This window comes from Anas acuta, chromosome 1 (assembly GCF_963932015.1).
Source record: "Anas acuta chromosome 1, bAnaAcu1.1, whole genome shotgun sequence".
Taxonomy (NCBI): domain Eukaryota; kingdom Metazoa; phylum Chordata; class Aves; order Anseriformes; family Anatidae; genus Anas; species Anas acuta.
The window spans coordinates 150,442,377-150,453,517 of record NC_088979.1 but is presented as its reverse complement, the minus strand read 5'-3'; the positions used below and the strand labels follow the sequence as shown (position 1 = coordinate 150,453,517).

The following is an 11,141-nucleotide window of genomic DNA, read 5'->3' as shown; positions in this document are numbered from 1 at the left end:
AGCTCAGAGCCCCCAGAATGACTCGTTCCTCCCTTATGCCTTCCCTCTTTCAGTGGAAAGCTTTCAGAAGGGGAGGAGAGGTCCTAGGATGCAGGCTCTGCAGAGCCATAATCTCCCATCAGCTTAGGGGAATTCTCTGCATCTCTCCACCTCTCAAATTTGTTTAATCCAAGGCCAACAGGCCAGAGAGCCTGCCCACAGGGATATCCATGTCCCCCTTGCCCATCCTCAGTTGTTTGGCAGCTCCATGGGTGCAGAAAGAAACTCCTGGCTTCTGTGAGATAGGAGAAGGCCAGGAGTCCCCCAGATGAGGCTAGGGACTGTCATTGTCCCCCAGCAATGTGTCGGTGGGCTCAAGCTGCACCATCACCTCCCCCCTTCACCGCATCCTTTCTCCTGCCTCCCCTAGGATATTTCCTGCCTGTTAGTGGCAATCTGCATATGGCTGATGCCACAGCCCATGAGTGCTTGCTGGTAAACACCCCATCTTGGTCTCAGCTGTGAGGGCAGCCTGGTCAGAGCCCTGCAAAGGGGGGAAATGCTTAACCCTCTGCAGGGTGCCCAGTGCCCTCATTGCTGCTCATCACCCACTCCTTGCTATAGAGCCTTTCATGTCCGACAGTCCTGGGGGAGAATGTTCTGAAAGGGCAGTCCCAGGCTGCACCCAGAGAGGAAGAAGGGAGGAGAGAGAAATGGAGTTATGAAATTACACCGTAGCTGAAGCCCTCCAACTGGTTCAACTTCCCAGCACCCCCTCCCCTCAGCTCTTCTCCCCCTTCTCCCCCTCCAAACAGCAGTGAACCTAAAGCAGCCCTTCTGGTCTCTTGTTCACTGAACAATGAATCCGATCAGAGAGAAAGAAAATCGGCAGCATCGAGAATTAGATAATTTCTTTTCTTTATGATTGTTGCATTAATGAGCAGCTACATGTATAGAACCAGGAGGTGACTAATGTAATTAACCTGGTGTAATGATACTGCTGAGGAAGGGAGAGAGGATTATGACATACTTAGATGTTAGCATTGCACAATTTTGCATACGTTCCCGGTACTATCAGGATGCGTCTGACATAGGAAACTTAAGCAGCGATAGATTTCAGTCTGCATTCATTCAGCTCCTGCGTCTTTCTGTGTGAAATGAGGACTGAAAGGCGGGTTGCTTTCTGAGGGTTGAGGGGGAAGGAATTCGGGTTGGCGGTTCCTTTCCTTAACAAAATCGTACTAATAATAAGAAATCGCCCTTTCTCGTGAAGGATCTTCCCAAAATGTCTGCTTCTTGGAGCAGGCTTCGGGATTTCACAGAAAGCTACAAAGAGAAAGTCAGAACGCAGGGATTCACACAGCACTGGTCAGGGGGAGACAGAGGGACGGAAAACAAGCAACACCACAAAAAACATATGCAACTTGCAGCGAACCCGGGAAGAGTGAAGAGCGAGCACTTAAAAACAATAGCGACAGCCAAAACAAGGGAAATAGACGCTTATTTCTAAATTACCCTTCCACGTTACATTTCCCCCGTCTCCTGGGGAGAGAAACGTCTGAGTGAAGTTTTGTGCGGGTCTCACTGCGGTGCGCGGGTCGCGCTCGCAGCTCCGGGCGCTTAACAGCGGGGATGCTCCGGCAGCCGGGCCGGGGGCCGTCGGGGAGGAGGGTGGGGGGGGTGGGGGGGGGAGCGGCTGGGAGCGAAAGGCAGAAAGCGAGAAAAGAGGGAGAGCCCCAGCCAGATACGCCTTCAGCCGGGGGGGAGCAACCCTGGCAGCAGCGGCGGGGAAAGGCAGCGGAGAAGGAAGGAAGGAAGGAGGAGGGGGGGGGGGGGTGTTTAGGGCTGCCCCCTCCGCCCCTCCCTGCCCGCCCGCCCGCCCGCCTGCCCGCGCAGAGCGGAGGAGGGCGGCCGCCGCCCGCGGATGCTGTGGCTCGGGCAGGGCGGGCGGCGCGGCGGGCAGGGCGGGCGGGGGGTCTGTCCTGCAGCACCGCGGAAAGCTCCTCCGGCACCACCACCGGGCGAGCCGCCTGCAGCGCCCGGCGTCCCGGAGCGCTCCGCCCGCCCCGCCGGCCGGGGAGCTGTCCTTCAGCACCTCCGGCCGCCGCCGCCGCCGCCGCCTTGATGCAGTAGAGGGCCCGGGAAGCCGCCGGGGGGGACGCCGCGGGGCAAGGGGGTGCCGCAGCCGGGCGCAGCTCCGAGCCCCCCGCCCGGGAGGGGCGCCGCGCCTGTCCCCCGCCTCCCTCCCCATCGCCACCCCCAGGAGCCCCCCTTTCTCTCTCTCTCTCTCTCTCTCTTCCTCGCCCACCTCCGCCGGGAGCGAGCGCCGCGGCTGTGCGGAAAAGCCATGGGAGGCGAGACCTCGGCACCTGTTCAGCTGAAATCAAGGGCTTACAGTATACTGGGCAGTCTGGCTTGGTGGTAGGAGCGAGCGAAAGGAAGGAGAAGCAAGCGAGAAAAAAGTGAGAGAGGATTGGAGCGACTGCCGCTGCCGGGAAAAAAAAAAAAAATAAAAAACCCAAGGAAGATAACTGGGAAGGAAAAGGATTTTCATGGCGCAGGCTGCAGAGCTAAGCAAGAAGACTGAAGGTTGCATCTCTGCTCTTACAGTCTCTAACTGTCTAGGTCCAGATAATGAGAGATTGTGTTGAGGATGCTGCTGCTGCTCCCCTGTTCACTGTGGAAGCCATCTCCAAATTAGCCATTACATATGGAAACTGGAGACCAGAATTTTAGAAAAAGGGATTAAGGCGTCTCGTTTTGGGGGGGGTTCTCTCTTTATTTGTTTCTTTTTTTTTTTTTTTTCTTGGTTCTTTTCTCTCTCTTTTTTTTTCTTTTTCCTTTTTCCTTTTTTTTATATTTCAACCAGAACGTTTCCGATTTAAAAGGCAAGCCTCTTCCCGTGTGGTCTTTCTAATTTACACTCTTTTCCGTGGGCTTTCTTACCTCCCTTTTTTGATATCTATCTCTCTATATATACCCATTATATTATTAGTCGGAATTATTATTCTTTTATTTTATTAAACACACACACCCCAAGAATCAGAAGGCGGTTGGGTATTTGTATAATGAAGAATTATGGGGCTCTTTGACAGAGGTGTTCAGATGCTTTTAACCACCGTTGGTGCTTTCGCTGCCTTCAGCCTGATGACCATAGCTGTGGGGACCGACTACTGGCTTTACTCCAGAGGGGTTTGCAAGACTAAAACTGTCAGTGAGAACGAAACCAGCAAAAAGAACGAGGAAGTCATGACCCATTCTGGATTATGGAGAACCTGCTGCCTGGAAGGTATTTGATTCTGGATCTCCAATCCCCCCCCACCCCCTTACTTTCCTATCCCACCACCCCATGCCCCCTCTCTCCCCCCCAGTAAATCCCTTTGCATTCCACCATTTTCTCACTTCATTCCCTTCACCACGATTGAGAGTGGTGGGCTCAGTTACTCAGGGCATGGAGGCAAGAAGACAGGAAAATTATTCTTTGCTCTGTTTCCTTCTCCCTTCCTCTTCCTCACCCTCCCCCACACACCCTCCCCGAAAATTCACTTCCCCCCTCCGATGGGAATGATGCGTGTGTTACAAAAACACCAAGAGACCCTTTCAGAAAGGAACCGTGTGGTCTGCCTGTCTTCAGATTGTTTGTATTGCCTGGGAAAGCAATGCCAAAATGCTGTATTATTGTTGTGCTCCGGCTGCAACCACAGAGTGAAATCATTTGTCTCTTTGCAAACAGCTTATTTGCAAAGACAAGACCGGGAGTGAGAGGCAATGTGGGGAGAGGGTGACTGCAAAGCAATTCGGATGCAATTATTAGTTCACTTTAGGAGGGAAAAAGAGAGAAATGGAAACAACCCTGTTATGTCCAAAATGCCTCACATGGTAAATCTGACGATTCCAGTCATCTCGAGCAGAGTTCAGAGCATTTCGTAATGTCTGTAAGCAACCACATCTCACTGGGTTGGGTGCAGAGGGGTCTATTTGGCGGCTGATTGGTTTGTTTTGGGGCTGGGATTTTTCCCCCGTTCGTTTGTTGTTGGGGGTGGGTTTTTTTGTTTGGGGCTTTTCTTTAAGGTTTATGGTAAAGGCTAAAAATAAACAAGTGCCTGAATAGAAAAAAAAAAATCAGCCTAAGTCTGATGTGGTGAAACTGAACAGCAACTCAGTGACATGTCTGATGGCAGAAGAGAGACCGCCGCAGCCAACTTCTGGAATCAGACGTTCCTAAGGGAGGGGGAAAGAAGAGAGGGGCCAGTGATTCGCTTTTAAATATGTGTTGCTCCGTACTGCTATTGGCGTACGTGTGGGCTGGGGAGGTGGTCTTCAGCCGGTGCTGGAGGGATAGGGGCAAGTGATGGAAACGCATGGTTTATGTTACACACGTAGCGAGGAGAGAGCGAGAGCGAGAGCGCATATTACAGCCCATTGTAAAAGCCCTGCTTGTGAATCAGCTCCCAGCTGGAGGGTGGGCTGCCGGGGGTTTATGGACATCCACAGATAACGTATGTGTCTGCCGGCAGCCACCAGAGCTGGGTGTGCCTGGAGCTCCCCGATGGGAGAGAAAGGGAAGTGGGTACCGCAGGACGGATTTTCTAAGACCGGCACTGGGAGATGGAAGGCAGGGGGGAGGGGAGAATAAACTGTGTATGTCCTAATGTCTCTCACCAAAGCAAGCTAAAGCCGCTGTTTAGAAATGGTTGTGTCCGGGAAGAAGCGCGAATTTCCCCCCTTGTTCTTGGTGCAAACGGTTGAGTGATGGCTGGACATGTTTTGAATAGCTAAGTGACTTCATTGAGCGATGGTCTATTTGACGCATACTGCATTTAGTGCCCTTTGTCAACCCAAACTGCTGCCTTTTAACATATCCTGCAGAGGAGCTCTATGCTGAATACTATATGCTGTCTCCACGCCAGAAAATCAATAGCAGTAAATTAATGGGGGATGTTTTAAACACACTCACTCACACACACATTTCCTCCAAATAGATAAATATATATAGATATATATTAATAAAGAATGAAAAGCCTTTCACACAGCTATTCATTACAACCGGGGAAAGAGACATCTCCTTAATTAAAAATTAATGAGAGAGGGAAGAAAAAAAAAAAAAAAATAGCAAGCCCAAATGCGAAGCCATGCGGGGAGGGAGGGAGGCTGCGGGGAAGAACTCCCTTCCTGAGCCGTGTCCCCGAGCCGGAGGGCGAAGAGAGGCTGGGGTGGAGACAAGAGGTATGAGGACCCTGGCCGGGAGAGGCAGTGAATTCAGATCATGTCTATCTGCCCACAGAGCCGGATCCAGAGGGACGCGGTCTGAGGGGGAGGAGGAAGGGGCGGGTGAGGTTTGGCAGATCGGAGGAGCTTGGGGCTCCTTCGCCTTTCCATCTGACAGGACCCCACAGGCGCCTTTCTGCAGAAGTGGTTTGTGTGGCAGGGGAAAGTGCCAGGATGCTTCCAATTAAAAGCTCAGAAGTGCCCCCGGCCTCCCCCCCACTGCCAGCCCTGTGCCCTGCCCGTGCTGTCATGGCTCACACTGAAGCCCTGCACAAAAGGCAGCCTGAGAGCAAGCTGTGTACCCCCATGGGATGCTCTCTTGCCCCTGCCATGCGAGGGGTTGGGCCTTGCCATGCGATGCGGGGCAGGAGCACCCAGTGGGGCTGGAGGGTGCAAGGGACCACTCAGGAGCAAGCCCTGCTCTGAGCCAGGGCATCCCTAACCTGAGGGCATAGGTTGCACCACAACTTCAGTACGAGCAAAGTAGCAAAACATCTCCACAGGATGGAGAAACAGCCCCATGACCACACACTGAGCAGGACCAGGCCGTGGCTGTGCCCTGTGGGGCAGCATGGCCCCGGCACCCCCTGTCTCCCAGGACAACACAGCCAAAATATCCCCAGCGGGCAGCCACGAGTAGGCCCCGGGCAGCAAATCTTTCTCTGTTGTGTCTGATCAGCCAGAAGCTAGCTTCCTTCTCAGCAGAAGGAATCAGAAAAGGTGTCCCTGGGTCACTCGTCCTTCACAGCGAAAGCTGCGAGCTGGTGCAGGAAGGGTGCAGCAGGGGCTCCTTGTCCCCACGGCGCAAGGGGGTGGGCAGGTCTGTGAAGGGAAGGGACAAAGCCTTGGACTCTGCTTACACTCACCCTGTCCATGGTGTGGCAAAGGCGGCTGGCAAAGGGTGTGGGACAAAAAAAGGGTGCCTAGGGGTGGGGGGGCATCAGGGCAGGCCCATAGGGTGAGGTGAGGCAGTGCAGAGGAGGGCAGGAGGATTTTTAATGATAAAATAATCAAAGGAGGCAAAACATTGCTCTGCTAATGGTAGGAAGCCTCTGATGAGGTTGCCTTCATTTTGGGGCACGTGGGGGAATGGCACTAGCCAGCACTGTAGGCTCTCAGAAATGGTGGACTCCTTGTGTTCAAAACGCAGTGGTAGGTTGTCTTTTCTCTTCTTGGCCAAAATGCCCAAAAGCAAAAAGGAACGTGGGGCTCAGGCTGTGCACACAGGTATTGTGTGCACAATCACCATCTGAGTTCCCCTCAAAGAATTTGGTTCCTGGGCTTTCAGTTTCAGGGTTCCCTTCTGTTTGGTCATTCAACACTTTCAGTCAGTATTTTCAGGTCTTCGCATTGCTCCAAACAGCAGTGTCATTTTGGGTGTTCCTCCCCTACTGGGGTTCCTCTCCCCTCTTTCCTGAGTCCTAAAAGGAGCCCCTGTTCAGTGCTGAGGCTGGAGCAGAAAGGTGGTGGTCGTTCACATTACTGCAGACCACACTTCCTATTCCTTTCCTAATCTTCCTTCAGATAATTCCTTCTCAGGCTTTGGGGTCACCTAAATCAAAAGTCTTTGCCCTTCGAGAAAAATGGCAGAGCGACTGCCTTGCTCAGACCCCTGACTGCGTATGCACAGCGCACGCACGTACACCCAGCAGCTGAGATCTGCAAGCTCATGCCACATATGGATGCTGCGCCTCTTACAACTTCGAAATGGCTGCGGATCTTCCAGCCTAATTCCTCCTTGGCACCGCATGCTTTTAAAACACTTTTTTTTTATTATGAGTGATGCCTTGTCTAATTCTTTCATTAGCTCCTGTAGATCTCCTGCAGGATCTCAAAAAGTGAGTGACGATGCCTTATCGGGGTCTTATGAAGCAAGTAAATGAAATGTATTTTATATCTGTAGGTTATTGGTTTTGTCATGTTGTCATTATTATTAGGAAAGGGATAGGTCTGGGAGGCTTTTATACTAAGAAGGAGGGAGAGAGGAGTCCAGGGCAGGCAGGCATGAGTGATGCGCATGGGGTTAGACATCCCTGTAGATCTGACTGGTGTGAAGGCAAGTAATTGAATGGATGTTGGTGCAGAAAATAATTCCTGCCTAGAGACCCTTCCCAAGGAAAATTAATGAGCTGATCTGTTCCCTTTCCAGCTTGTTACATCTGAACAACGCATGAGACTTAAGTGCAGTTTCAGTGTTTGCACAAACGAAGAGCTGATGGCAGAGCGAGGCAGGGCACAGGCACTGGACACAATCCTGGCACTGCGTCTCTTCCCCGCGCTGCCTTCTCCTACCCCTGGCTGCTTCTGAGCCACTTTCTCTTTTTGCATGATCTTATGAGCATTTTTATCTTGCCTTCCTTCTTATCTTTCTTTTACCCTTCGTTGCTGACAGTGTCCCCAGTTCCGCCCTGCAGAACTGCCCGCCGTCCTACTTCCAACCATCCACAAATCCACCGGGGTCCCTTCCCCCAGCTCTTGCTCTCACATGCCAGGGGCTTTTCTGAGAATGCACTGAAAATTGCAGTAGCTTAAGTGAGGGTCTCCATGCCTTGGTGGTGCAGGAGCAGCCCACAGCACGGCCCTGAGATGCAGCAGGAGGCAATAGCCCAGCGCAGCGCTGACTGCTGCCGCTATTGCATCTGCCAGGGAGCAGGAGGATGCAGAGCTGCACGGGCCTGGCATGAAGAAGGCAGAGGATTTCCAAAAGTGGGGTGGCAGGTGGTGAGGGGGAAGTACCTGGGATCCCAGACATGGTTGGGTTTGGTTCTCCTCTCAGTTTAAATTCACACCTGGCTGTACATCACTGGGGAGCCAGGGATTTGACGGGCTGAGACCTGGAAGCTCACTTCATCTGTAAGATTTGACAAGCAGAAGCTGCTTCTCACCAGTCAGTTGCTAGAAGTGACTTCTAAATTGCTTTTAAATTCTGAATCTTCCTGCTGACAGAGAAAGAGGAACGGGTTAATATTGTCCTGAAATGCACCAGAAATTGCCTCGCTGAAGAGAGTGAGAGCGAAATGCAGTGGGAGGGACATGGAGATGCAGTGTGGCAGCAGTAATGTATAAAGAAATTACACAGAGATAGAACAAATGTCTCCTTGCCACGGAGACCAGGAGCTATTCCAATCCCGTGTTTCCATTTTAACCCATCCCTTTCCCCGCACAGGCCCCCCAGCCCCTGTCTCGCTTGGCTGCGGCTTGGTGCCACCTCATCGGGAGTTTGGGGGAGGAGGGCCGCTGAGGTTCGCCAGCAGCATCTCCATATTTATCTCATTTAAAAGCAGAGCAAGGAGGTTGCCAGGGGGAGCGGGGAACATTTCAGGCTGTCGGATGGCTCTGCCCCCTGCCCCTGTTTTAAGAGCAGGATTCCCAGCCAAGCATACCCTTTTTATCCCAGGGGGAGCCCTCGCCGCTCCATTCTGCGCTGCTTCCCCCTTCCATATCACTCTGGCTGTGGGGACGTGCTGCTGCATCCCCCTTGCAGGGATTTTTGGGGAGTGACAGGGTCTCCTGACAGAGGAAGGGTCACCAGCAGGGCTCCCAGCCCCAGGGCTGCAGCTGTCCTGCAGGGGAAATGCAGAGCACGGAAGGGGTCAGGGATGCACGGAACAGACCGCAAATGCAACGCACCCCAAAGTTATTTTTCCTTTGTCTGCCTGACCCCAGATCTTTCCTCGCCCTCCATCTTTGACTCATTCTATCCATCTCCATTTTAATTTGTTCTTGTTTCCCTCCCCTGTTTTTCCTCTTTATTTTTCTCTTTCATCTTCACGTCTCTTCTGTGCTCTCTCTCAGAGGCAGCTTCCTCTTCATTATTTCTCCCTGATTCCAAGTTCTCCGAGGCCCATCCCCCTTGCTCTTTCCTCTGTTACATTATCTTGTCCTTGCTTTCCTCTGTCCCCTTTGCTCTTGCCATCTCATCTGTCTGTCCTCCTTCCTCTTCCCTCTGCTGTCATACCACCCTGGCTGTCCCCCATCTCACACACGGTCGTTCCCCCAGCTGATGACCCCGTCCTTTTGGAGCTCCTTTCTAAAGCAACCCTTCTGCAGCCCCTCATGATGGATGTTCCCCTCCTTTCTCTGGTCCGTGGCCCCCCTCCTCAAAGCAGCCTATGACACTGGTTGCTGTCGCTGTCTGCTCTCACCCCAGGGCACCACAGCTCCCTCTGAGATGGGGGGTGAGACTCAGCCCCCCCCCTTTCTGCTCCCCTCATTGCTAGTTGCCTGTGGTCAAGCCAACATCCCTCCACTTTGCTGCCTCCAACCTCCCCGTGGCCGGAGGGCTCACTGGCAGCGCAGCTGATGAGCTGGCTCATCTGCATGCAGCCAGCAATTGGGCTGGAAGGAGCTCCCGGCAGCCCTAAATACCCTCCCTGGCAGCCCTCAGACACGAATCAGGCCGGGGTCCAAAGGGAAAATCAGGGTCTCTGTAGCCATCGCCCTGGGGCCGTTGTTGTGCACTACAGGGAGGGATCTCTGGTCGTCAGCAAGCAGTGGCTCAGCAAACAGCCGTCCTTTGCAAGCTGTTTGCAGGGGGAGGATTTTCTCTGACAGCCTCAGAAGCACCCAAGGAGGTGAGGTGAATGGGGCTGGGGTCTCCAAAGTCAGACTCAATGGCTAGGTGAATGAATCTCAGTGAACCAGGTAGAGGATGCTGCTGGCTGGTGGGAAAAGGGGGGCTGTGAGGCGTGCAGGGCTCTAAATGAACTGCAGCAGCTCCTCGGATCCCAGGAACAGGATTATTGCTGCCAGTTTGCCCTGCAGACAGAAAACCCACCAGCAGCAAGTCCCCAGCCTCCATGAGTAGAGCAGGGGGGATAACAGAGAGCACGAGGAGCAAGGTCTGTCCAAGAGAGGGGACTGCAAAGCCGGAGGAGGGTTCAAAAAAGGGGGACAGGGACAAGGAGGAGTGAGAAAGACCATGTGTATGAGGACAGCCTGAAAGACTAGATGTGTTTGCCTGGGAAAGGAGGTGAATGAGCGGGAAAGCAATTGGATTGTGTTGAATAATGAATGGGCTAGAGAAGATGGATCAGTAGCTCTTGATTTCCCCATTTTGTAACACAGAGACAAGAGGACCTGACGTGAGTCACCGGAGACCCAGTTAAAGCTTTCTCATTTGATGCGTATCAGGGCTGTGGATCTCATTGCCACCAGAGCTCCCGTGGCCAAGATTTTAACCACATTTAGCAAGCGAGTGGGCATTTACAACAGAGTTCACGAAAATTAAGCGTCCTCATAATGGATATGAACAGTGTTTTGGGTGTTTCGTAATTCAGCAATTAAGCCAGGCTCCATAAAAACTAGGATAACATTTCACAAGGACAGCCTATCCCCTATCTGACTGCCATGTGCTTCTTGCCTCTTCCCTGAAACATTTGTCAGGGATTAAACGGAGCTCAGATTTACTTAGTCTGGCATTTCTTTTGTTTCTAGATGCTGTGCTATGCAGCTGCAGCATAAGGTGCAAACTAGGCCTGCGTTTCTGCTGGTGTCAATGACTGCCCTAATTTGACAAATTAACTGTGAGTTTAGGTATTTCTATCATATTTTGCTAGGGAGGATCTGGGATACAGAGCAATTAAGCGCATATGGAATTAAGTGGAGTCCTTTTTCTTCACACCCCAGGGTATAAAGTAAGTAGTTAGCAGTGAAGGTGCTATATATGTGCAAAGAATTATTATTGTTGAAGTCCCTGCTTCCCAGAAAGCAATAGGCTCTGGGTCTCTTTGATGCTATCATGACTAAATTAGAAACGAGGTTGTCTCTTTCCTCTTGCATCTGTGGAAATGATTACTGAACTGGCATCTGATGACGTGCAGCACTGTAGTGTTTCTATGCACAAGGGATGAAGGCCCGATTCTCCCCTCCTTTGTGCTGGTGTAACCTCAGTG

At 52.2% G+C, this 11,141-nt stretch overlaps 1 protein-coding gene across 2 annotated transcripts in view; it reads left to right on the top strand.

Moving 5' to 3' along the window:
- The first annotated feature begins 1,872 nt into the window (after window positions 1-1,872).
- Window positions 1,873-11,141, top strand: part of CACNG2 (calcium voltage-gated channel auxiliary subunit gamma 2) — a 47,994-nt gene continuing 38,725 nt past the window's right edge. The window contains exons 1-2 of one of the 2 annotated variants that reach the window (XM_068665379.1): window positions 1,873-2,568; window positions 3,123-3,268. In XM_068665379.1, the coding sequence (XP_068521480.1) occupies window positions 3,127-3,268 (142 nt within the window). In that variant the 5' untranslated portion in view covers window positions 1,873-2,568; window positions 3,123-3,126. Of the gene's footprint in view, window positions 3,269-11,141 lie in introns of both variants that reach the window. The other variant, XM_068665370.1, reaches the window with a different exon arrangement.